Raw genomic sequence first — 27,461 nt, 5'->3', positions numbered from 1 at the left:
AAGAAAGTTGCTTTAATAAAGGGATAGGGACTGCAGACTATACTACTGCATACAGCATGTACTGTTGATATGGATATTGCCCTACTTTTTTCTGCATTGTTTAATATTCATGTTAATATGTAGGCTTTGTTTCAGCTCTATTTTAGATTTGTACTTGATTTCAGATTTCTGCAATCCTAATCTGATTACATTGTTTCTTGGATGTCCCATCCTTCTGATTGTATTGATTTTTACTGTGTAATCTTTAATCTGCCTTGGATCTCATTGAGAAAGGCAGTCTATGAATGGCTGGCTGGCTGGCTGGCTGGCTGGCTGGCTGGCTGGCTGGCTGAATGGATGGATGGATGGATGGATGGATGGATGGATGGATACCCACCATAGCCTTTGTGAGTGGTGGAGATAATTAAAGTGTTCTGAAAACTGCTGTTCCAGGATAGTTACAGTCTAATCTTTCTGCTGGATTAAAGAGAGTAGATTTTATTATCCCCTAAATGATATAGAGCTGTAAGTAGAAATTATATATTCAGAAAATGTGCAGCAAACCAATCCTATCAAAACAGTGTGGTATAGTGGTTAAGAGCTGCAGACTCTAATCTGGAGAACTGGGGTTGATTTCCCACTCCTCTACATGAGCAGCAGACTTTAATCTGGAGAACCAGATTAGATTCTCCACATGCAGCCTACTGGGTGACCTTGGCCTAGTCATAGTTCTCTCAGAACTCTCTCAGCCATGCCTACTTTACAAAGTGCCTGTTGTGGGGGGGGGGGTGATTGTAAGCCTTTTTGAAACTCCTTTCGCTAGAGAAAAGCAGTGTATAAAAACCAACTCTTCTTGTTCTTCTTACCTGTTGCAGAAATGAGAAGATTATGTCACAGTGATTGGAAAGAATATGGATGAATATATTTATCTGAGCTTCCTCCACTTAGGATAAATTATAGAAGTCCCATCAGGGAATGTTAGTAAAGTGTTTAAACTACTCTATAATGTATTTCAGCTGGGTAGTATCACATCTGGAAATGTGGTGGAATCTTTGTTATGGAATACCTGAAGATAGAGAGATGTCATTCTTGTTCTTGAGAGATGTCATTCATTTAACTTTTTCAAAATCAAACACACAATATAGAGTTGTTATTCTCAAATTTTGGAGAGGGGTTTGAAAAATATGGAACGAGTCATTGTAGTCCAATGTAGTCCAATGCCATTATTTGGTAAATAAAGCTGCTATTTTGAACAACAATCAAACTGGGTTTTTTTAATTAAACATCCAAAAGGATGCTTCAGCATCAAACTGCAGGTTGAAGTTTTAGACTCTTCAAAATATAACCTAAAAGCAGTGCAACACATTTGAAATATCACAGCAAGTAAAGACTGGTATCTTAAGTCTTCCTCTTAAGAGAATGCCACAAGCATTAGAAGTAGATTGGCCAGGCTCCGCCTCCTCACTTTCAATGTTTAGCAACTAGCATTCCTGTTTCCTTTTTCATAAGAAATTTTCTGTTCTGTATTCTTCCTTTCAAAAACCAAAAGCAATGAACATAACAATCGAAGCAGTACTATTATTTTACTGCTTACAGCAGAAAGCCCAAAGAGATCTCCTCCTGTGTGCTGATCCATTAACCTCTCTCCTGAAGTACTGTCAAACTATCTGGGTGAGATCTATACAGAGTTTTAGCTTCTTCTTGCCCAATTATCCTTTTTAACTATCACTCCAGATTCAAGGTCTTTCTTTGGAACACTTCCAGCAGATGTTTGCAAAAACCATGTGACATTCAGGATCATGTACAAAAACATTTATTTTTAAGGATATTTCTCAATTGCTTATTATGTTACTTGATTTTCTGTTGTAATTGGGTGTTGGTAGAGCAATCACTGTATTATTATGCAGTGATTCCAGGAATTTGTATAAGGACAAATATTTATAACATTATGGGAAATATAAATAAGCAGCTGGATGGACATTATTGCTTGTTTGCATGAGTTGTAAGCTATCATATGCCACTCACTACTAAAGGAGAACTTGAGTATATTGTATTCAGTGGGTCAATGCCATAGATAGTGAAATGCTATAAAACATTTTAAATTAAAAAAGAATGTGGTTGGAGCCAGTCAGTTATTTCACTCAATCTTGCCCATTGCCGCTCTTTAGCACAGTTTCCCTCCCATGTTCCTTTTACCGATGTACTCTCCATGATCTCCAGAATATATATTTTTTTAGATCAAAGGAGACCACCCATCTCTTTCATTCACCAGTGGAAAACCTAGTTGGATCAAACTCTCTTCCTTTAATTTTAGGGCTTTGAGATTTGAAAGCTCTTGGACCCCCCAATCCATTTTCTTTTCTTACTCAGCAGCCGATTCAAGGCACCCCTCACCTCCTTGTTACGCAAGCTATAGATAAGAGGGTTCAGCATGGGTGTGAAAACAGTGTAGGAGAGGGAGAGCAGCTGTCTGGTTCCTGGGGAATAGCTTGATTTAGGCTGAAAGTGAGTCAGACTGGTTGAGCCATAGAACAGAGTTGCTACAATGATATGTGAAGAGCAAGTGGAAAAGGCTTTCCATCTTCCATCAGCAGAAGGCATTCTGAATATGGTATTGATAATATGAGTATAAGACACCAGAAGTAGCAAGAAAGGACACAGTATAATTATTATCGTGCCTATAAGAGAATATAGTTCAAAGTTGGAAGTGTCTCCACAGACCAGGTGTAGAATTGGTGGAGCATCACAGAAGAAATGGGGGACTGTATGGGACCCACAGAATGGGAAACTAAACAGCCACGTAACCTGCAATGTTCCGACAGGGAATCCTGAGGTCCACACTGCTATCACCAGAAGCAAACAGAATTTCCTGTTCATTATGACAGCGTACCTTAGTGGATTACATATGGCTACAAAGCGGTCATAAGCCATGACTATGAATAGGAAACACTCCATGGTAACAAAGTAGACAACACCAAAAATCTGTGCCCTGCATCCTGACCAAGAGATGGTCTTTTTCTCTGCAAGAAGGTTCACAAGCATCTTTGGAACAATCAGTGTTATGAAGCCAACTTCGGCAAAGGCTAGATTTTGGAGAAAGAAGTACATAGGGCTGTGTAAGGTAGAGTCCATTCTAGTTATTAAGATGATGAAGGTGTTTCCCATCAGAGTCACCATGTAGATAAGAAGGAACACAACAAAGAGGAGAATCTGGAGCCGGCCTAGGTTCGAAAACCCCAAAAGGCTGAATTCATTTATCCCAGTCTGATTTGACCAGACCATTGTTTATGTCCAGATTAACAATGGCTTTTGTTTATTTAGAAAATGTCTATTCCACCTCTCCAGAGGACCTGCTTGGGGCAGATTTTATCAATCTTCCCTTTGGTGAAAGAGGCAGGGGCCCCCTTCTTTGACCACCTAAAGGACTGTGCCAGGAATTGTGGGATCTGTAAGGACAAAAGCCATTTGTGATGGGGGACACTGTGAAGACGGAAGGAGCAGTGAAGAGAGCAGAATCCAAGCCCAACTTTACAGAATCCAAGCCCAACTTTACAATCATGGCCAACACCAGTAACAATTTCCTTTTCTCATCATTGTGTGTCTCCCTTAAGTTAGTCCAGGGGACATTCTTGGTATTCGCCAAAACAGCACTTCATTGTTGATTTCTGAGCAAAAATTAGTACAAAAGCATTATCCTTCATTACTGCTTCAAAATTTTCTTTTATCTCAGTTCATGATGTCATCATTGAATATTCATAGGATCATCAAAAAAGTCCTGGAAAAAAACACATAGCTGGTCAAAATTCATCCAGGTGACATTTCAGAAGAAAATCAGCAATCTTCGTATAACATATTTGAGAGTTCTGCTGTATTTAATAGTATTTCTCAGCACTTCAGGAGTAGGCATCTGCCTTCTACAAATCCACATAGAAACATTTTTTGTCAGGATCATTGAGATGCCAGGCATATAAGCAGAGTTTGTCTACTGGTGGTCAAACACCCCCACTTTCAGGATCATATTACAAATGCAACTGGCACTGAGGTTTGGGGGCATATCTCCTTGTTATTATTATTTTAATTGTTCATCATGGCTAAAAATAATATACAAATTGAGTCAGGGAGCAGAGCTTTGTTAGGCAGTGATATTGTATAGCTGTGTTTTGCCTCTGAAGCCCTAAAGTTTCCTGGGATTTCCAAAGAGCAGTTTCAAGCAGTGTGTATAGTTATCTTTGAACTTGTATAGCTGTATGTGGTTGATAATCTGGATTATCCAGAGATAATCTGAAATCAGGAGAGCAATTGCAATCAATATGAACATTACAGTCCAGGGAAGTTTTTATTTCAAACCAAGTAATAATGAATCATGTCAGCACTAATTTCCCCCATTCTATTCTTGCTGTGCTGTTCGCCAGAATTCTGCTTGATCTGCTTGATCTGTAATTTCAAAAATCAGCTTCAGAATGTATGCATATGCAGTTTACCTTAGCTTTAAATTCCTGTAGTTAATTTACATTTTTCCATTGTAGTCATGATGCACAGTAATGTTCATAAACAGTGATAAAATGCAATGAAAATAATCAATACTTGGTGGGGTTTTTGCAAAGGCAAAACTCAGAATACTTGGTGGAAATAGATTTCAAAAGTATGACATGTTTAAAATGGATCAGTTGCACTTTAGGAAAAAAAATAGGCTGTCTGAATTTCAAAACCCATGGGAAATTTTGGATGCAGGGGATTTTAAAGCTTCCTTAAAGAAGATTTGAGCAATACAGTACAGCCGCTCATTTATAGTAAATGATATTAAATGATCCTCCTACAAATATCTCCCACTATTGTGTTTAGACAAAAATATGATGCCAAATGGGTGAGATATAAAATCGTTGCTTCAGTTTTACAAAGCAAATCATAAAACTACTAATCACTAGTTGAAGTCATTAATATTCTTTTTCTCACAAATACAAAGCTACTTCCAGGTTGCAGAATGATGTTTGTACCTTATCTCAATCTTCTGCTTTGGAAACTCTTATCTCCTAAATCATATTTCTTCTATAAAGTCAAACAGCTTTGGATTTGTTACCTGGCTTGATCATGGGCAATGGCTCCACAGCGATGTCCAATGACAGCTACTTTTGGAATACTATCTGTGACTCTCTATTTATTACTTCTCTTCACCCATGAAAATCTGAAAGAACATCTCCCTGGGATCTTAACTACTGGAAGCTAATTGCTATGAGAAAAACAAGGACGGCATATCAGAAGAGCATTATCAGCAGTTGATAGGCAGAGGTCAGAACATCCCAGATAGTTAATAATTCCCAGTGCAGACCTCCCTGGCTTCCTTGACTGTTGGAGCAGATGCTTATTTGCCATATAATGAATGAAGCTTAATATAGTAGGCAGTTTCGCAATATTACTTTTTGGTGTGAAGCACAGCGTATGGCTCATTTGTAATGTATGTCCTGTATGATATTGTATTAGCTCCATTGTAGATTACTCAGGTATAAAAAATTGGGTCTGTATAATGGATGAGCAACTTGATTATGACCAATCTTGTTTTGCAAAGGCTTAAAACCTAGCAGAAGACATATGAACCTATAAGTGATTAAAAGCGTAGGTGACTATAAATACAACCCACAGTTGTTGTGGACTACAGCTTAAAGTTTCTATGTTTCTATATGAATTTTTTTCTGCATGCAGGATGCATGATCCACAACATAGCCTTTTTAGGATGGTCATAATACTGTTGAATTTACCTCTCTGTCTTACTCATAAGGAACTTTACCTTTCCTTTTCACCAGCAGAAAATATACCTCTCTATCTTGCTTCATGTTAATGGCCTGATTTTACTGGCAGAACAGAGTGGGCTCTGTAACTCCTGAAAAAGTGTTCTACATTGTATTTTCAGGAGAAATTAATTAATTCTCAATCACACAAAGACAAAGATAATGGCATTTGTCCATAACCCTCCCCAATATTAAATGGTGTGCATGGCTACCCAGTTGTCTAAGTGGTTTCCTTGGAACCACTAGGGGATGTGAAGCAGTTAGTCAATAGCTCTCTAGATCATCGGAAGGGCACAAATAAGGTAAGTCATCCCCACAAAAATTTGTTGGAGTGAAAGCAGGTGACATGGGCACTAGGCAGAGCCTGTAAAAGATGACGTAGATGGAGTACTAGGAGCGCTGGCCCTCGTTTTCATGTTCGTTTTCCCAAGGGAACACTCTAATAGACCAGCTGGTGGCATGATAGATATCCAGAGAGAACCCCTCCAGGAGTTGGGAGGGTAGATATCCAGAGAATGACCCCTCCAGGAGTTTGGTGTAATCAAGATAACAGTACACCACCAGTCAGGGATGTGGGACAGCCACTTGGTGTCTCAGCATCTCAGAGGGCTAAAGTGGAATGGTGCTCGCAGGTCATTGGGGTGTTCTGCAACAACAAGTATAAAACATCAGACAATATGTTTCAAGAATGGATTCATCAAAGATTAAGCTGATGTTTCAGGTCCTTTAGGAGACATCTACAAGCAGCAGAAAAAACCCAAATCTTGAACACCGCAGTTAAGTCCACATAACCCATGTGTGAGAAGGCAATAAGTCCTGATTTTTCACATCACTTTCAAAAGTATGATGTACATCTATTTTGGTGGTGGAAAGTGACAACAACTCACAGCTGATTTATGACAACCCCAAAGGATCCTCAAGGCTAGAGACAAAAAGAGGTTGTTTGCCATTGCCTCTGTGTAACAAACCTGGACTCCCTTGGTGGTCTGCCATCCAGGGCTGACCCTGTTTAGTTTCCAACAAGATCAGGTTATCTCAGGCCTCCTGCTTGGGCCACAGCTAATCTTATACTATAATATAACTAACTACCACTTCCTTCTTTAGGAATTTTCAGCTCAACATTCCCCACCTATGCAAAGTGGTGAACATAACAGTCGAAGAAACACCACTCACCTAAAGACCCAAAGAGGAAAGCTCGTGTCCTATTCTCTTCCCTTGGGAAAACGAACATGAAAACGACCATTACCGCATTCATTGCAGGACACTTGTGTTTTTTAAAAAATACCTCTCATATTATCTTCTACAGAAATGTTTGTAATTTCTCCAGTGGCCACAAAAGAACATTTGTTGTAATATTTAGTTGTTTCTTGTAGTACCATTCCTTTTTTATTCAACCTTTTTTTTAAAATCTGAATAAACCCGTATATCCCCCATCAATTCATTTTTCTGCTCAGCAGCCGACTGAGTGCACCTTTCATCTCTTTGTTCCGTAAGCTATAGATAACTGGGTTTAACATGGGAGTGAAAACAGTATAGGAGAGAGAAAGCAGTTGTTTGATCTCTGGAGTATAATTCGACCTGGGTCGAAAGTAAATCGAACTAGCTGTGCCATAAAACAGGGTGACGACCATGATGTGTGAAGAGCATGTGGAGAAGGCTTTCTGCCGCCCTTCAGTAGAAGGCATCCTTAAAATTGTGCTGATAATACGGACATAAGAGATCAGAATCAATGTGAAGGGTGCCAATATTATGGTAAAGGTGCCTATGATAGAAAATTGCTCAAATTTAGAAGTGTCCCCACAGGCTAACTCTAGAAGTGGTGGAGTATCGCAGAAGAAATGGAGAATGACATTGGACCCACAGAATGGAAAACTAAAAAGCCATGCGCTCTGTATTGTCCCAACTGGAAAACCGGAGGCACATGCAGCCAACACCATCATCCTGCAAAAGTTCTTGTTCATTACAGCGGGATACCTCAGAGGGTTGCATATGGCAACAAAGCGGTCATACGCCATGGCTATTAAAAGGAAGCATTCGATAGTCCCAAAGAAGAAGAAAAAGTAGGTTTGTGCTCTGCATCCCAACAAAGAGATGGTCTTTTTCTCCGAAAGGAGGTCCACAAGCATCTTTGGGACAGTAGACGATATGAAGCCAACTTCTGCAAAGGACAGGTTTCGGAGGAAGAAGTACATAGGGCTGTGCAGAGCAGGGTCCATTTTCGTTAACAAGATGATGAGGGTGTTCCCTGTCAGAGTTGCCAGGTAGGCAACAAGAAATACACCAAAAAGGAGAAGCTGGAGTTGTCCTAGATTTGAGAAGCCCAAAAGAATAAACTCACTGACCACAGTCTGATTAGATCCAGCCATTCTTTATATCTAGGACTAAGTATTTAAAATACAGTCTTGGAAATAACACACAAACCACCACCATCAGTAATTACAGATTATGTTCAAGTGCAAAATTCTTTCCCCGTAGATGTTGGTTTTTGTTTTTTAATTGGGTGCAGAAAAAAAATTGTAGTTATCTGCTTAGCTGTGTTGGTAGTTTGAGGGAAAACACATAGACATCTTTCTTTCTTTATTGCTACTCTAAAATATTCCTTTTATTCTGTTTTTCATGTTGTCAGGCAAAAACCTCTAGACCACAAGTAAATTCGACAACAACAAATGAATTTTGGGTCAATCTGAAAGAGAAAAGAAATCGCTGTTAACAAACCTTCAAACTACCCATTTTACAAGTATAGTCCTGTTGGTTTTAAAGTTATCCTTTCAAAAAACACAACACCTCAATTGTTTACAGTCCTAGTACAGGGAAACTAGCATCTGCTACTCAAATGTATCAAAATTTGTTATTTTGTATTGCCTTTTTTCTTGAAATGGTTCACAAAAATAATTCTTGAAGTGATTCACAAAAATAGAATACAAGAATACTTGCTGCACTTGGTATAGCTTTGCAGCATGTGAATCTGGGTTATCTTCATAATCCACACATTTGATAACAGCCCCATAAAATCTTGTGGCTCAAATTGACCTGGACCAACATTAATTTATTAAAACCATTCAGAGCCCACCTTTCTTCAGAAGAACTCAAGGCAGCTTACAAGAACAAACTTTACAGAATCCACAAAACAGTAAAAAAAAAAAAAAAAGGAAAAGGAAAACACATCCACATACCCAATAATAACCATTAACAATCCTAGGAAATACAACAGATCCACACCCTTTCTTGTGTATGCGCAAGAATTGAGTTCTTACCTCCTCTGTCAGATTGTTCCACAGTGAAGGTGCCATAACAGAAGAGGCATGGGCTCTGACAGAAAGAGTGGACAACTTGGAAGGAGAAACAGAGAGTAGAAGTCAGGCAGATGAGCCCAGCTGGTGTACAGGTTCTTAGAGAAAGACTGAAAGCCTTCAGACATGTGGCTCTCAGGTTGAGAAGGTAAGGATGAGCACCATATATTGACCTCAGAAACAAATAGCAATGAATTCGTCTTTTTATCAACACAAGTGTCTGTGTCTTGACACCTTCAACAACAAAGGGACAACTGCAGTGTTACTGAAGCTTCCAATTTACATTTAAGGGCAGTTCCACATATAGTTAGAAGAATGAGGAGTTCCAGACATTTTTTTAAAATGTATTGATAAATGTGTAAACTGATGAGGTCATTGTAATAAGCAAGTCATTGGCAGACTACATTGTTGTTCTCTTATGCTCTTATGAGCAGCACTGAACAGGTAGCTCTTTTGAGGAAAGATATCTGAATTGGAAGCTCTAATTACTAAGCATACCTATTATATAAAATGTAAGAGCTTCAGAGGGTTTTTTTTTTTGGGGGGGGGCTGGCTCAGAAATTGGCAGTGACTCCAAGAAGATGCCTGTTGCAAGCTACCTTTGAAGCAACTATTGTATCTTCATATCTCCCATGGGAAAACTGACAGAGCAGCATCCTTGAATTTTAATGACTCCGTCTGGAAGTTAATTAGCCAGGTTATAACAAACAAAACAAAACATTAGATGCAAAGAACAGCACTACTAACATCTGATTAGTTTAATGATCATTTGGTCCCACAAAATACATCTTATCTACTAGCACCTGGTTAGTAGTGACCAGAGAACACCTCTGTCCTACGAATTATTCCTGCTGTGATCCAAACATGGGATCCTCCTTTATTTTTTAAATTTAAGAATCTGAGTACCAAGATTGCTGGGGGTAAAGTGTAGATGACTGGGGAAGGCAATGGCAAACCATCCCGTAAACACAGTCTGCCTAGTAAGCCTTGGGATGTGACGTTACTCCATGGGTCAGTAATGACCCGGTGCGTGCGCAGGGGACTATCTTTACCTTTATGGAAAAGACATGGTAAACCAAGGGCGAAAACGCATGGTTGCTTTATCCTCCTTTAATCCCTGGTTTAGCCAGGATCGAACGCACATTAGGTGAAACACATGTGTTCGATCCTGGCTGAAACAGGGATTAAAGGAGGATAAAGCGACCATGCGTATTCGCCCCAAGACAGCTGTGGAGTATTATAGCTGTGCTTTCCCCTGGAACATATTACTCTGTCTTGTGCATTTTATTGCTGTACACATGATGTGTAACAATGTTCACTGAGGATCACTGACACAGAATGTGTTTGGGTTGTCTAGAATATAACTTGGTAATGGCCTAGCTTTCTTGAGGAAGGCCTTAAGACTTGCATGGCTACAAACAGTGACCAACAACTACTCAGTAGCTGTATGAGTATCCTTTAATAGTTGTGGAACCACAAGCTGACATTTTTTAACCCTCAAACATATTTCAGCTCAGATTTCCATCCAAATGGCAACTATGATTGACTGGTTCTGTGCTATCAAATGTTACCCTCTTTCCCCCATGAACTCTAGGTGGCACATAAGACCCCCTTTTCTATGCCAACAACAGCCCTGAAAGTTTGGCTGAAAGATAATGGCTAGCCCAAGACTATTTTGCAAGTTTTGTGAGTAGGTTTAGATTTGAACCTAGGTCTCCTTGGTTCTGGTTTGATACTCTACTTTCTATGCCACATTATGTTGTGAATAAGACTCAATTTTGATTAGGATTTGGGGACCATAACAAAGATCTTCTGGTTGAGTCCTTCCACATTCCTTAGATAAGCGAAGAGTCAGCATGGTGTAGTTGTTAAGAGCGGTGGACTCTATTCTGGAGAACCAGGTTTGATTCCTCACTCCTCCACATGAGCGGCAGACTCTAATCGGGTGAACTGGGTTGGTTTCCCCACTCCTACACATGAAGTCAGCTGGGCGACCTTGGGCTAGTCACAGTTCTCTTCAAGGTCTCTCTGCCTCATGTACCTTACAAGGTGTCTGTTGTGGAAAGTGAAGGCAATTGTAAGCCAGTTTGATTCTCCTTAAAAGGTAACGAAAATTGGCATATAAAAGCCAACTCTTCTTCTCAAAACTGACAGCATTCATGGTATTACCAGGTGGATCTAGCCAACTTTTCCCTTTTTCTTTATGGTGGTCATTGCAAAAGTGTTTGGGAATAATACTCTAAATAATCACTGAAAGAAGAGAACCCACAGGTTTTGTATACTCATGATATCTATGAGAAAGATGAGAATTGGAATTTCTCAAAAGCTCAGTGTTTCAATTATCTTTGGCCCTTGTCCCCAGCACCTCCACAAATGAAGACAGGTAATATTATGTTAGGGATTAACTAGTTTATGTAAAAGGCTGATCTATTTCATAAAATGATGAATGGATTTTAGGGTGGAATGCACTAGGCGGCCTAGCAGCTAACATCATTTGGGCACTTTGCCCTGGGTTCAAACTTGGACAACAATTTTATTGGTGATGTTTATCCTTGTCTGCACATAAAGTGGGTTGAGCGAAGACAAATTCATCTTTCTCCCCAAAGTACCAAACTGACACCTAAGGTTTTGGTTGAGCTTGCTCAGCACCAAGGACATTTGCTCCCCCCACCCCCATCAAAAAAAACAAATAATAGGCTGCTGCAGTAACAGTAGGGTTGCCAGCTCCAGGTTGGGGATAACCTGGAGATTTTGGTGGTGGAGCCTGAGGAGTGTGGGGTGTGGGGAGGGGAGTGACTTTAATGCCGTAGAGACCAATTGCCAAAGCGGCCATTTTCTTCAGGTGAACTGATCTCTATCGGCTGGAGATCAGTTGTAATAGCAGGAGATCTCCAACTCGCACCTGGAGGTTGGCAACCTTACCCATCAGCAAGACACTGGGGCACCTCCCAAGACTGCCACTTGATGTGGCAGACCCTGACACCTATGGTGGAGTGGCAGGTGGTGGGGGCAACAGGGATGGTTAGGGACCTTCCCCCTTTGGCACCTTATGTTGGTGCAGGGCACTCACCGTACCCAGACTTGCTTAGGTTTAGCAAGACTGAGGTAGTGGGTACCCTCTAACCATACTGTGGGACAGAAGCTTGCACTCCATTGTCATGATAGATTAAAGAAAGAGATAATGTAGACGTTGAAAGCAGGCAACTCTCAACCCTGTTTGCTCTACTAAGAAACAAAGGTATTCCCTAATGGTACAGGGGCCACTTGGGATTAATGCAACAAAACTCTGTTCTTTAAAACACCACAGACAAAGTTCTAATTGAAAATTAGAACGAGAGTGCAGGCTCACACAGTATGGCTTTTGCTTAGTTCCTGCTGAACGTAGCAGTCAAGCTACCAACAAGCTAAACACAGAAGTTTAGATGGAAGCAAGAAATTAATTTTCCTCAATCAAACAACAGTTCAATGCTTATGACACATTTCAGTAATATCTTGTTTTGGTTTTGATGCCCCACTCCTCCACATGAGCGGCAAATTCTAATCTTGAGAACTGGGTTGGTTTCCCCACTCCTACACATGAAGACAGCTGGGTGACCTTGGGCTAGTCACAGTTCTCTCTGAACTCTCTCAGCCCTACCTGCCTCAGCCCTACCTGTTGTGGGGAGAGGAAGGGAGGGAGATTTGATTCTCCCTAAAAAGGGAGAGAAAGTCGGCATATAAAAACCAACTCCTTTTCTTCTCCTCCTTCTCCTGCCCCTTATGTCTGTAAGGCTTTTTCCTGAGAGATGCTGGTTGTTTCTCTGCTCGTCTTCAGCTCTGCTATCATTGGGATGGCACCATACTCCAAGATAGCTAATTATTGCCCTCAATGTCCTCTTCTTGTGTCCACCCCCTCTTCTCTTTTATTTCTTAGGCTCTTGTGTGTTTGGGGTGTGTGATTCTGTTTCTGTATGTGTGTCTGTTTGAATCTGATCCTTCAATAAATTCTCTTAAAATTACAAAACGTTTCCTCATTATTAAGGGAATTTGGCTGGTGTGCTCATTCCTATAAAAATTGGATAAAAGATCTCGTACTCCTCCCTCTTGCTAAGCGTAGTCTCTAAACTAATCTCCCCCCCCCTCCATTTTAAGGCTGGGGTAACAGGGCAGTCTTCAAACAAGGGGAGATTACAACAGGAGATTGCTGAAGTTGAGCTTTAAAAAAAAACAAATTCAAACAAATGGACTGAACATGGAAACAGGAGTTATCTCAGTAAAGATGCTAATTTTATGCCTATAAGCATTTCTCCCCTTCCCTCATCAAGCTGATTAGATTCTGCATTGTACCTTTTCATCCTGTTTCCTTTCTTTGCCACATTGTACCTTTTTCATCCTGGTTCTTTCCTTTGGAGAGGGGCAGTGGCTCAGTGGCAGAGCATCTGCTTGGCATGCAGAAGGTCCCAGGCTCAATCCCCAGCATCTCCAGTTAATGAGACTAGGCAAGTAGGTGATGTGAAAGACCTCTACCTGAGACCCTGGAGAGCCGCTGCCAGTCTCAGTAGATAATACTGACTTTGATGGACCAAGGGTCTGATTCAGTATAAGGCAGCTTCATCATGTGTTCAACACCCCTCCCACCTTCTGACTGGGAAATAAGGACTCAGGAATGTCAATTCCTAATTGTATCTGATGAAGGGAGCTTTGACACTCATAATCTTATACCTATAATGTGCTACTGGATTTAAATCTAGCCCTGGAGGAAATGGCAGCTTTGGAGGCCAAAATAGTACCACCTATCTTCCGCTTTAAACTAGTTGAATGAGACAGTGCTAGTAAGAAATAGCCATTACTTTAGCACCTGCCAATTGCTAAATGCTGTTTTTTTTGTGACGGTATCTACAAGGTTCTCTCTAAGCAGAGGCAAACCATCATTAATAATGTTAAATGAAAAACTGTGAAGCACATTGCTCTTAAGGAGCCCTGTGGCCCACAGTGGTAAGCTGCAGTTCTGTGTTCCAAGCTCTGCTCACGACCTCCGTTTGATCCTGGCTTGCTGGGGGTAAAGTGTAGATGACTGGGGAAGGCAGTGGCAAACCACCCAGTAAACATAGTCTGCCTAGTACTGCCTAGTAAACATTGTGATGCGACATCAACCCATGGGTCAGTAATGACCCGGTGCCTGCATAGAGGACTACCTTTACCTTTACCTTTACATCGTTATTGCAAAATACCAAATCAACTGCAAATAAATACCTCCAGGATAAAAGTATGTACAAATTTGCTTGTGCTATGCTAGCTTTTGTTGAGCTGCTTTCAAATTCCAGATCATTGGCCCACTGTGAATGAAATCATCTTCTAAATAGTTTCCTTAGCGCTGTCTTCACCTCTTTGTTTTTCAGGCTATATATGATGGGGTTTAACATAGGGGTTAGGATGCTATACTGAATGGACACCAGCTTGTCCAGAGTGTCTGAGTACCCTGAGGCAGGTCGCATGTACCTAATGAAAGCTGTCCCGCAAAAAAGAAGGACCACCGTGAGGTGGGAAGCACAAGTCGAGAAGGCCTTTTGCCTCCCTTCTGAAGAGCTGATCTTGAGAATGGCTCCAATGATGTGAACATAGGAAGCTACAATGAGGAGGAGGGAGGCAAACCCCAATGTCATGCTGAAGGTGAGAATCACCATTTCGTTGGCGAAGGTGCTAGTGCAAGACAGCTGCAGGAGCAAAGGCAACTCGCAGCTGAAATGGTTAATGTTGCTGGGACCGCAGAAATGCAAGTCAGTTAAAAAGAGAGTGTTGACCAGAGAATCCAAGAAACCAGATACCCAGGCTCCCACTACCATCTGGACACACACACGGGGGCTGATGACAGTGCTGTACCTCAATGGGTTGCATATGGCAGCATAACGGTCATACGCCATTGCCGAGAGTAGGAAAATCTCTGTTCCAACCATGAAAATAAAAAAGAAGATCTGAGCAATGCAGCCACTGAGAGAAATGGTCTTCTTTGTTGCCAGGAGGCTCTCAAGCATCTTGGGAACCGTGACAGAGGAATAGCAAATGTCGATGAAGGATAAGTTACTAAGGAAGAAATACATTGGGGTGTGTAGTTGAGGATCGGTCTTTATCACCAGCATGATAAGCACGTTCCCTAGCAGGGTTATGAGGTAAATAGGCAAGAATATCAGGAAGAGGAACACTTGGACTGTTGCGTCATCAGAAATCCCCAAAAGAACAAATTCGTCTACAGTGGTCTGGTTTTCCATTGTATTATTTTTCATAGCAGGCCTATAGTTGGGAAAGAAATGTAACAAAAATCATACACTGAATTAAGGGAAACAGTGCTAAACAAATAAACTACACATTGGCTATAACAGTCCAAGGTACATGAATAAAAGTTCACAGGCTTTCAGAGCTGGCCTGAACAGCAGTATGTTGTTGAGCTCCACAAATTACTTGCCACAGTTCATGTCCTCTTAATCGGATGCTATCTCTTGGTAATAATTAAAAAGACACTGATCTATAAGCAAATTGTACAAGTCCATGAGTTGCAGACAGGGTAAACCTGTAACAAATACTAGGCTGGAGCCAAACTAAATGTTTCATTAATAGAAAGCTGTCAATAGATAGGTGTCCATCCTGCCAATGGAACAGAACTTTTCTTCCTTCCCCCTCCCAGAATATGATGTAACTAGTTTGCTCTACCCCCTCCCCTCCATGAAAAAATCAGCAAAAGCATACACAAGATAAACCTCATCTTGAGGAGCCTCTCTTTTTGGAATTCAGCTGCAACTCTAGACCAATCCCAGAGAAGCAAAAAGCAGGGAATAAATTTACAAATATACTCGTTATACACAATATTGGCTACACAAAGCAATACAATCACTTATAATGGAGGATCTCACCCTCTTGGGCAATCTTCATATATAAACATAGCTAACAGGCAAAAATTCCCCTTACCTACACGAAGTCTGCCTCTGCCTCCTTTTTTGGTATCAGCATAACTGTTGTGTTGTGTTGTTCATCATATTGATGAGCTTTTCCTTGTTTTTCAACAATGTGATTCTTCCTGAGAATGAATAAACCTGTAGTATAAGGATGAGTTCTGACTCTCACATGTCCATGTCCAGAGTTACACAAGATGTGTTCTTACCAGTGAGAGTGCTGAGGCAATAAGGAATCCTCAAAAAAAACATGTTTTTAAAATGAGCTAGATCATATAAGAAAGATTATGTAATCTCGAAATGGGGATTCACATCCCCGAGGGTTACTTATAGGAACAAATAAAAAGCCAAGCATTTGGGGAATATCTTAATGATTTTGAGATGCCATACTTGGTGATATAGAGTATAGAATTTCCCAGAGAAGCCAACTTGCCCCACTGTTCCGAAGGGGACAACATAGCAACCATGGTGATATGACCCATTCTAAAGATGTTCTTTTCTTCCTATATCTCAGAGCCCATGAAGGTAATGATGTTGCTATTTCATGCTAATTAACACCAAAGTCTGATACAAGAACTAGAATATTTATTAAGGGTCATTGTCAGGATCAGGCGTCTGGCCCTAGCATCCCATAAGTAAACTCATCCAGACAGGTAGCTCTGAAGCAGTAACACTTTATTAGGAGCAAATAGACAGATTAAAGAGACTGACTGCTAGAAGCAGATAAGGCTACGAATGGCGGATCTCAGGCAGGTTACATGTTTAAAAGCATTACAGGCTGAGAAAGAAAGCATAACTCACAACTCTGAGATAGGAAGCTTCCCAGGAAGGGAAGACATAACATGGCAGCAGCTGTGAATAAAACTGTACACAGTGATAGAGGAATGGGAAACCAGAACTTGGTGAAGACCACTTGGTGTGTGACCAAACACTGGCCTACACAGAGCAAAATCCTGTACTCATGTCAAGAGCATACAGCCCCTGTCAGACTTGACAGCAAGTCCTGACAGTCATCATGGGAAAGCTCTCAAAAGCAGCCTCCATATTGTGAATCTCCTTTTCTTAACTCAGGTGATGGAGAGTGCCCTCAGGTTGCAGCTGACTTATGGTGACCCAGTAGAGTTTTCAAGGCAAGAGAGAAACAGAGGTGGCTTGCCATTGCCTGCGTAGCAACCCTGGACTTCCTTGGTAGTCACCCCCATCCAAGTAGTTACCAGGTTTGACTCTGTTTAGCTTTAGAGATCTGAAAAGATAGGGCCATTCTGGGCCATCCAAGTCAGGGCTTCTTAACTTAAAGAGGTACTCATATTCACCACATGAATTATGACCATACATTGAGACCCTCCACACCCCATTGTTTTCATTGTTGGCATCCAAACTAAACAGCCCTAAGTGTTTTAACTGCTCCTCATTCTGTCAATTTTTTTTATCCCTATCAATTTCACTCTCAGAATCCCCTTTTTGATTTTGCTCAAGTAATTATTTCAGCTGGAATTAAAATGCTTCCTTTCTCGACTCAGATTGGATCACAAATATGCAGAAACAATAGGTTGGCTCTGACCAGTTTTTCTATTGGAAAAAAAGGAAGTAGGGCCCCTTTGACCACCGGAAAGGCTATTCTGGGAATTTTGGTACCCACATGAGTAGAAGCCATGTAAGATGCTGTCTGCAGTGAGGATGAGAGTTAGGTGATTTTGAGGGGCAATGCTAACCCAAAGAACATCTGTCTTGCACTGAATTGGGCATCTGGAAGACCTTTTGTTCAATAGGACCTTGAAAGTACCTAATGGTGCATTATTACTGTTGCTTGGATTGGCAGGCAATTGCTCAGCAATCCATCAACCGGATCGGAGCAAGGACTGCACATGCACGCAGCCATATGTGATAGGATTACGTCACTTCCGAGTGTACCCTGGAAGTGCCGCATTGCGATGGGATGCTTTAGCACTGAAACCCCCCAAATGCTAGTGGTTTGAGCGCTAAAGCATCCCATCGCAACGCGGCACTTCCAGGGTACACTCGGAAGTGATGTAATCCGGTCGCATGTGGCCCCGCACACAGGATCGTTGCCCCAGCCCTACCCCAAAAACCTCCCACCGAAAGAGAGGGTGGATGTGGCAAACCTATGCATTATTGGCCAAGGGCCTTTACATTTTGAAGGGTGAAATTCAGCCAGCTTTTCTGCAGGTGATAAGGGGGGAGGGGTCCCCTTTATCCACCTATAAAGGCTATCATTGGGCCGGCATCTACAAAAACTATAAAGGGCAGGATCTGTAGTATGGAAGTGGATTGGGTGAGAGACCAAAAATATTGGCTGCATGCCAAAGTGTGTTCTTAATTTAGTTAGTAATCGATAGATATTTCCATCCTTTCCATCATTTATTTCAATCATTTATTTTCATTTCTGTTCCTATCTGAATAAGAGCTTTTCCAGTATAATGTTTCATCACTTCTAGAATGAAAGAGGAAAAGAAAAGAAGAAGAAGAAGAAATCAGTTTCAAGCACTGGTAGATAACCATGGGCATAAAACAGTTACTCTTGCTATTTATTCATTTTCCACAAACCATTTAGATAAGCAAAAATGATCCCTCCCAGCTGTTGATGCATATAGTTTGCAGACTAACAATCCATGAATTCCATCTATGCATCATTATCGTTTCAAAACAGATGTTGGGAACTCATGTAACTTAGCAAGCAAACACAGCTGAGTTCCATATACTGATTCTCTGTCTAATCACTGATGTATACTAGCAGAATCCTTGGAAAGCTACAGCCTGGGATTATTATTATGTCTGGCTTTGATGCAGCAAAAACTAATTAGGAACTAATAGTGCAATCCTAAACACAGTTGTTACACCCACCTAAAGCCACTGAAGTCAAGAGGTGTGTAAGAGGGCAACTCTATTTAGGATTGTACTGTAAATCTCACGTGGTCTCTGGAACATGAATAAGTGACTGTTCTGAGACATCCTGGAGAAACTGTTCCATGCTAACCAACAATTTACCACCCACTCTGTTGAGGAGTTACAAGTTTACTGTGCTGGTCTAAAACAATTTCGTTTGGCTGTTTGGATGATTTTTGATTGAGGTAACAGGTAAGCCTGAATCCATCAATCTGTCATTACCTAGGATAGGTATGCCTACACAGTGGTAAAGGATTTTCTTTAGATATTATACCATGTTTCTCCGGATGCTCTTGGTCCATTGTAGAAGTGGTCTTCCACTGTGGGGCATGTTCTGCTGGTGCCAGGCATGTTTTGACTCCTTGAATGACATTGGTCATGGGTGTGTAAAAATGCCTAGAACTAGAAGAAAGCAGAATGCTGTCTTCAGAAGGGGAGATAGGATAGAGGTCTATAATTTTATGCATGCTATGGAGAGAATGGACAGAGAGAAGCTTTTCTCCCTCTCTCATAATACCAGAATGTGGGGTCATCTGCTGAAGCTGGAAGGTGAGAGATTCAATCAAAACAGATAAAAGAAAGTATTTCTTCACAGAACCCATAGTTAAGTTGTGGAACTCCCTGCCCCAGGATATGATGATGGCTGCCAACTTGGAAGGCTTTAAGAGGGGAGTGGACATGTTCATGGAAGATAGAGCTAGCCATGGCTATTTGTCAAAATGAATACTAGTCATTATATATTCTATACAGTATCAGAGGTGCATGATTATTTTATTAGGTGCTGTGGAACACAGGCTGAAAGCTGCTGCAGTTGTCTTACTTGTGGGCTTTCTAGAGGCATCTGGTTGTCCACTGTGTGAACAGACTGCTGGACTTGATGAGCCTTGGTCTGATCCAGCATGGATTTTCTTATGTTCTTATGCTCTTAAAATGCAAAAGGAGGAAAGCAAGTGAAAACAAGGTATAGGATCAAGGGCACTGGCCCTTTTTAATACCACCGAAGTATGATGATTTACTGAATAGATATGGAGTTGATTATAAATTAAACTAGAGGAGACCTGAGCCTTGTATGTTGCATGCTTGCTTCTTCGGATGTTCGACTTCTATAGGGGTAGCTTTATTATTTGGCTGCAGCAAAAACAACCAGGGGGTCTAGTGGCACTTTAAAGATTAACCAAATTATATTCCAGCATAATCTTTTGCATGCAAAATCCCGCAAATATCTGCCTAGTAAGAACCAACTGGTTAGCATCTGACAAAATAGACTTTTGTCAATGAAAGGTTATGCTTTCTTCTAACTGACTTTGAGCCTGGAACCTCGGACACAGTCACAAGAATCTGTGCAGCAGCCGGAGTTTACAGAGGTACAGTGCTGCCTTAGTTTTAGAATTTTTTATACTTTTATAAGAGAGCCAGTATGGTGCAGTTTTTAAGAGTGGTGGACTCTAAGCTGGAGAACTGGGTTTGATTCCCCACTCCTCTGCATGAAGTCAGCTGGGTGACCTTGGGCTACTCACAGTTCTCTTCGAGCTTTCACAGCCCCACCTACCTCACAAGGTGTCTGTTACTGGGATAGGAAGGGAAGGAGATTGTGAGCCAGTCTGATTCTCCTTTCAAAACGGTAGACAAAATTGGCATATAAAAACCAACTCTTCTTCTTTGACTGTATTTTTATTGTACCTTTTATTGTATATCTACTTCTAGAATTGTTTTGCTGGATTGTCTAATTTTGCTGGTCCTTGACCATAATAAATTATTTTGTTCTGTGATGCTGGAATGCATTCCTGTCTGTCTTTAGGGCACCAGTACATTCCAGTTTATTCAGGGCTTTATATGCCCTTAACATGGTTTTGTATCAGAAAGGCTGCAATTTTTGCTCAGCTAAATACATCCATACATGCTAATATTTTTGTATAGTGACTTGATGTTAATACTGATTGAAGGTATAATTTCTAAACATCTATATTTCCCAGTGCAGAGAAACAGCTACTGTCATTACTGGGATCACAGATGAACTATGTCTAATGTTCATGATATAAGGAATCACTGCAAGTGACTCTGGTCAGTGCATATTTCACATTATCTTTTTCTGTTTGCATACATGCACACACACAGGCAGAGAGAGAGAGCAGAGAGACAGAGAGAGCTTCGTTTGTGGCACTGTAATATTTTGTCAATTTTTTTTCTCCTTTTCTAGATGGAAGAGTGGAAGTCCTCCAAAATAATGGGCAATGAAACAGCTCTGACTGAATTCCTTATCTTAGGGTTCTCCAGTCTACAGGACCTTCAGCTGCTGCTTTTCTTTATTTTTCTCCTCACTTACATCTGTACTCTGGTGGGGAACATCTCTATTATTACCATCGCTTGCCTGGACCCTCAGCTTCACACCCCCATGTACTTCTTCCTGGGAAACCTCTCCTTTCTGGATATCTGTTACACCACCACTAATGTCCCCCAGATGCTGGGACACCTACTATCTGAGAGGAAGAGCATCACCTATGCTGGGTGTGTAATTCAGCTCTACTTCTTCATCTCTTTCGTGGGTACTGAGTGCATCCTTCTGGCTGCCATGGCCTATGACCGCTTTGTAGCTATCTGTCACCCTTTGTATTATGCAGTCATGATGAGAAAAGAACTTTGCCTCCAGTTGGCTGGTGCCTCCTGGGCAAGTGGTTTTCTCAACTCGGCTGTGCACACCTATTTCACGTTCCGCCTGCCTTTCTGTGGGGCCAATGAACTCAACTACTTCTTTTGCGATATCCCTCCCCTCCTGAACCTTTCCTGTGGCGACACCACCCTCAATGAGATCATTCTTCTTGTGGTTGGGGTCTTCATAGGATGGACCCCATTTATCTGCATAGTTCTTTCATACGTCTACATCATTTCTACTATCTTGAAGATAAGCTCCTCGGAAGGGAGGCTCAAAGCATTCTCCACTTGCTCCTCACACCTGACAATCGTCCTCATGTATTATGGGAGCGCCATCTTCACCTATGTCCGGCCATTATCGACATATTCAGATAAAGACAGATTTATTTCTATCCTTTACAGCATCATCACACCCATGTTAAACCCCTTGATCTATACCCTGAGAAACAAGGATATTAAATGCGCTTTAAATAGAACCTTTATGGGGAAAACACATTCAAATTGAAAGTACAGGCGTGTTGATCTTGTTCGTTTATATAAAGTGTATAGTTATAGTCTACTCCAAAGGAACTGTATTATATCCTTATATGCAGCATGGCCCTTAATTAATTGTGGACTGCCTTTCGAAAGAATGTATGGTCTCTGCATTGTTTGTTCAAGAACAGTGCGGGAGCAATTCAATGTCTTGAGTTTGTTGCAATCATTTCTGTAAAACTGGAGAAATAAATTAGAAAGGATTGATTCAACTGCCTTCATTGCAGATATAAGTTTCTTGGTGACAGGATAATAATAAATAAGAATTCCAAATATCGCATCAGTAATATTACAGTTTCAGGTGGATTGTCATGTTAGTCTGCAGTAGAACAGCAAGATTTGAGTCCAGTAGCACCTTAAAGACCAACAATATCAAAAGCTTTAAAGGGTAGAAGCTTCAGAGAGTCAAAAAGCCTATTCCTGAGAGTTGCGGCTGCCGCAGCACCTCCAAAGAGGTTCCGCAATTACAGTGGGAGGGGGAAATGGCTTATTTTAAATTAAAATTAGGAAAAGGGGGGAAGCTACACTGAAAACAGAGATGCTGTGCCAACAAATAGGTGGCACAGCACCGTCATTGCTTAAGGGGGCATTCCCTAGCTGAAAGGGTTTAGGAAACTGCCTAATGGCTGCTCTACCCCCCTGAAAAGCCCCGAGAACGCCTCCTGGGACGCCGGCACAGGGACTTGCACTAGAAGGATGCCAGTGGGATGCCAAGCCAGCATCTGAGGGTCAGCATTGGTTTGTTTGTCATCATTTTTAAATATATTTACATTTTTAATTTATCCCATCCTTGATGTGCATAATTGTTAAATGAGAAAACCACTTTGATGTTTGCCATTGGAATCTTATTAAACTTCTGTTGAATGGGGGTGGGGGAACAACGATTTCTTTGTTAGTGTGTGTGTGCCAGGGAGAGAAAGAATGGTCACAGAAATACAGATGGAATATTCCAATCAGTTTTTCTACTCTGTAATTGTCATTCTTCCCTGACCTGGATGGCCCAGGCTAGCCTGATGTCATCAGATCTCAGAAACTAAGCAGGGTCAGCCCTGGTTAGTATTTAGATTGGAAACCACCAAGGAATACCAGGGTTTCTGTGCAGAGGAAGGCACTGGCAAACCACCTCTGTTAGTCTCTTGCCATGAAAACCCCCAAAAGGGGTTGCCATAAGTCGGCTGCGACTTGACTGCACTTTACACACACAATTGCCATTCATACTAAGTTGGGATAAACCAGAAATTATTTACTTCAATTAGATTTTAAAATTATACCGATTTGTTTTTCAGATTGTTGCCTACGAAAAGACCTTTAATTCATTTTGGACTCCATTTTAAAGAATGTATAGTGCTGTATTTTTGTTTAAGCACAGTTCAGTTTCCCACATTTGTTGTCACCAGCTGCAAGATTGGAGAAATCTAGTTGGAACGCCTTGACTTCAATCAACTGCCTTCACAGTAGTCATAAGGTTCTTAGTAGCAGTGCAACTAAGAAACCACTGTAAGAAAGCATAGTAATATATATTACAGTAATTCCCAACAATAGTACTGTTGAATTATTTTTGGTTGCTTTTGGACTTTTTAATTTCACTTAATAGTTTAAAAAAAAAAAAAAAAAAAACCTCTCCCGGTGTAATTAATCATTGATTGGATTGAAAGTCCTAAGTCCTTGTGAAAGTTTGCTCTGGTGCTATTTTAGTTTAGTTTATTTGGCAGAGGGATGCATCAGATCAAGAAAGGTTGTAGAGACAGAAAGACTACTGCCTGTGAAACAGAGATGCTGTTTGTGGGGGAAGGGAGGGAAAGCAAGGGAGGGTTATATTCTTCATGAACTTCTTGTAGGCTTCTAGGGGAATGGACAGATGAACCCTTGAAGCTGCTGTCCAGGGTCTCAGGCAAAGGTCTTTCACATCACCTACTAACTGATCCTTGTAAGTGGAGATACCAGTGATTAGACCTGGGGCTTTCTGCATGCCAAGCAAATGCTCTACCACTGAGCTATCCAGTTTGCTGGACTGGAAAACTGGATGCTGCAACTGGTGGTTTAATGGAGCCGGGCTCTTCATACATTCTTATAAGAGTTTACAGAAAGTTTTGTTTTGTTTTGTTTAATTATAAAAACCACAAAGCACAAAAACATATACTCACACAAACCAAACATACAGTATATCCATCCTTCCAAGAAGTGCCATATGTTAACTGTGTTCTACATCAGCTAGGATTTTTTAAAAAAAGTTGTCATACTAGAAGGCCCCATTATAAAAAGTTCTAAATCTCTTAATTAATTATCTAATCAAAACATGATAAATAACCTAAGAGTTTATAAGCTAAGTCCTACTTATTTCGCTAATCTTTAGCCTATAAACTGGGAGTTTACAGAATGTTGACTGCTTCTTCGTCCCAACGTCCAAATTGTTTAATTTTCTTTCAATGTACACTTCAAATTCCCTTCAGTAGCAACATCCAAGGGGATTTCCCCCAACTTCTTGAGGAATCAAGGGAGACACGCAAGCTTTGAGTCCATGACATCCCAAAGGAATTTGATCTTAAAGCATTATAATCTCTTTTTCCATCCCAAGAACACCTTGACAACAGAATGAGGCAGAATGATGACAGAATGAGGCATAGCATATAATAAACATTTTCCCACATTTATCAATTTTTGTGAACTATAGCAAGATTCATCATCTGGTTTCATTTAACCAGAGGACAGAAGACCTCGTAGTAAATGGATCTTACTATCAGTAACATATTGCAAAGCCAACATTCATGGCAGGGATACAATGACAGAGATCCAACCTCGTACTGCATAGCGCTGCTCATCCTCAGTGTGCTTAGCCTGCCTGGATCCCATTATCACCAGGAACATCATCCAGGAAAAGGGTCTAAAGATCAAGGAAATTAATTTATTTCAGTGAATCAAACCTTGCTGATCAAAGGTAAGAACATGTGTTTCAAGAATCCATAGATATTTTTGCTTAATTCAGGCTAAGGTTTTCAGCATCACAAATAAGCAAATTGTTCTTGTAGATTCTGCTTGGAATACCATTACAATGTTCTGAGCATCTACAAGACCAGGTGTTGGAGGAGTATAAAATTATTGGCTACTCTCAATTAAGGAGGGGGAGGAAGGAACCAATATTTATGACATTTCCAGTTATTATATGTAGAGTACAATATAGTCCTTAGAAATATTTATTAAATGTTTCTTGCATTTATTAAATATTTATTAAATAATTAGGACAAAACTGCATTTTTAAAAAATCATCAGTTTACCAGCTACAAAATCCAAAAGATTAATTGTATTTTTTTTTAAGGTACATGCTTGTCTTTTGTGATTTCAAATATGGCAGTTTCTAGTGCTGACATGTTAGTAAAAGTTTTTAAATTCCATTTTTAATGAATTAGTGTACCAAGTTACAAGATTCATATTATTTTAAAAATCTGTTTCACAATTTTAATTTTGAAGATTTTTTGCATTTTTTTTTTGCAGTGTTGATGTAGCCAACATCATGTAAAAGTCATCAAAGTCATCTTTGATTTTAATGAATCGGAATTGATTTCAACACCACCCTGTAGCATTCTAATTTATCCCCATGTTACTTTGAATGGCAATTTCAGAGTGGAAAAACAGAACAATCATCACGGAATTCATCCTTCTAGGATTTGAAACATCCCCTCCGTTTCAGATTCTTCTCTTCCTGGTGTTTCTTTCCACCTACATTATTACTATGGCTGGGAACATCTTATTAGTTGTACTAGTTGTGGCTGATCAGCACCTTCACAAACCCATGTACTACTTCCTAGGGAATCTGTCTTTCTTGGAGATTTTCTACAGTTCAACCATCTCACTTAGGATGTTGGCCAGCCTCATAACTGGAGACAAAAGACTTTATTTTAATGGCTGTATTGCACAGTTTTACTTCATTGCTTCTCTGGTATCTACTGAATGCTATTTGTTATCTGTAATGTCTTATGATCGCTACATAGCCATATGCAAGCCTCTCAACTATGCTATCGTTATGCAGGATAGTGTTTGCTGCCAGCTGGCAAGTTTGTGTTGGCTAAGCGGATTCCTAGCCATTGCTATCGTCATTATCTTCATGATGCAAATAACTTTCTGTGGACCCAATGAAATCGATAGCTTTTTCTGTGATTTTGAACCACTGCTGAATCTCTCCTGTAGTGACATAGTTCTGCTGAAGGTTGTGGCTTTCTTATGCTCCTTCACATTTTCATTGATTCCATTTCTCTTGACCCTGATTTCCTACGTTTATATCGTTACCACCATCCTAAAAATCCCATCCACCATGGGAAAGCAAAAGGCCTTTTCTACTTGCTCTTCGCACCTTATTGTTGTGACCCTATATTATGGTACCCTAATCGTTGTGTATATGATACCAGATACCCCATCACTAAAAGATACAAACAAAGTTTTCTCTTTGTTTTACACTGTCCTTACTCCTCTAATCAACCCCCTCATATACAGCTTTCGAAACAAGGAGGTAAAGGAATCCACACAGAGACTTTTCAGGAAATGTTTGTCTCTTGTGGGCATATAGCAAGCCATAAGCTAATCATTTTAATTATAAAATGAAGGAATCTTCATGTGCTGAATTGAATGATTCCTTCCATTTTCTGTTTCGTCAAGAGAAGGAGTCCTTCATCTAATAATAAGTTTCTTTGTTGTTGTTGTTGTTATTAGTAGAAGTAGTAATAGTAGTAGTATAGAATCATAGAGTTGGAAGGGACTACCAGGGTCATCTAGTTCAACCCATTGCACAATGCCGGAAATTCACAACTACTTCCCCCCACACCCCAGTGTCCCCTACTCCATACCCTGAGATAGCAAAAAAACCCTCCAGGATCCCTGGCCAGTCTGGCCTGGAGGAAAATAGTAGTAGTAAAGGTGGTGGTGGTGGTGGTGGTAGTAGTTGTAGTAGTAGCAGCAGTAGTAATAAAAACGAACCCGAGCTTCAAAAAGTTAGGTGGAAATATGGAAATACAAAATCCCTCTGCGAAAAACCATAAGTATTTTCAAACTTTTTTTTTTTGCTTTCCTTTAACAAATTAGGCACATCACTTGAAAAGGGATCTCCAAATTAGCTTTCATCATAAACCAGAGAAAACCTAGGGTGATGTAGAATTCCCTTGAGAAATTTCATGGAGTGATTTCAAAACTTTATTGGCATACTCAGAATTTTTTTTAATTTTTTTCCTGAGAAGAAACCCCAAAATTTGGTTCAAATTTTATTTAGGGGAAGTTTTCATCTGACATGCTGTTATGGTCTTTATTTTCAAATGTGTTATGTATAGTATAGTAGCAAAAATGTGTGTTTAGCAGATTACTTGTGTACCTTCCAAACATACAACATAGGTTCTTATTCCATGGGGTGCATATGA

At 40.5% G+C, this 27,461-nt stretch overlaps 5 protein-coding genes across 5 annotated transcripts; 2 read left to right on the top strand and 3 right to left on the bottom strand.

Moving 5' to 3' along the window:
- Positions 1 to 2,289: 2,289 nt before the first annotated feature.
- On the bottom strand, positions 2,290 to 3,261 carry LOC130490746 (olfactory receptor 10A2-like). Its single transcript, XM_056864553.1, has one exon. The coding sequence runs from the start codon at positions 3,259 to 3,261 to the stop codon at positions 2,290 to 2,292; it is 972 nt and encodes a 323-aa protein (XP_056720531.1).
- A 3,934-nt stretch (positions 3,262 to 7,195) lies between these two features.
- LOC130489597 (olfactory receptor 10A5-like) lies at positions 7,196 to 8,128 on the bottom strand. The gene has a single exon (XM_056863358.1). It carries the CDS (start codon positions 8,126 to 8,128, stop codon positions 7,196 to 7,198), a length of 933 nt encoding a protein of 310 aa, XP_056719336.1.
- A 6,251-nt stretch (positions 8,129 to 14,379) lies between these two features.
- On the bottom strand, positions 14,380 to 15,300 carry LOC130489558 (olfactory receptor 5A2-like). Its single transcript, XM_056863312.1, has one exon. It carries the CDS (start codon positions 15,295 to 15,297, stop codon positions 14,380 to 14,382), a length of 918 nt encoding a protein of 305 aa, XP_056719290.1. The 5' UTR covers positions 15,298 to 15,300.
- A 5,800-nt stretch (positions 15,301 to 21,100) lies between these two features.
- LOC130489425 (olfactory receptor 5V1-like) lies at positions 21,101 to 22,033 on the top strand. Its single transcript, XM_056863146.1, has one exon. It carries the CDS (start codon positions 21,104 to 21,106, stop codon positions 22,031 to 22,033), a length of 930 nt encoding a protein of 309 aa, XP_056719124.1. The 5' UTR covers positions 21,101 to 21,103.
- A 3,633-nt stretch (positions 22,034 to 25,666) lies between these two features.
- Positions 25,667 to 26,620, top strand: LOC130490745 (olfactory receptor 6Y1-like). Its single transcript, XM_056864551.1, has one exon. It carries the CDS (start codon positions 25,667 to 25,669, stop codon positions 26,618 to 26,620), a length of 954 nt encoding a protein of 317 aa, XP_056720529.1.
- The last annotated feature ends 841 nt before the right edge of the window (positions 26,621 to 27,461 follow it).

Source organism: Euleptes europaea, chromosome 18, assembly GCF_029931775.1.
Source record: "Euleptes europaea isolate rEulEur1 chromosome 18, rEulEur1.hap1, whole genome shotgun sequence".
In the NCBI taxonomy this organism is placed as follows: domain Eukaryota; kingdom Metazoa; phylum Chordata; class Lepidosauria; order Squamata; family Sphaerodactylidae; genus Euleptes; species Euleptes europaea.
This window is presented reverse-complemented; position numbering and strand designations above follow the sequence as displayed.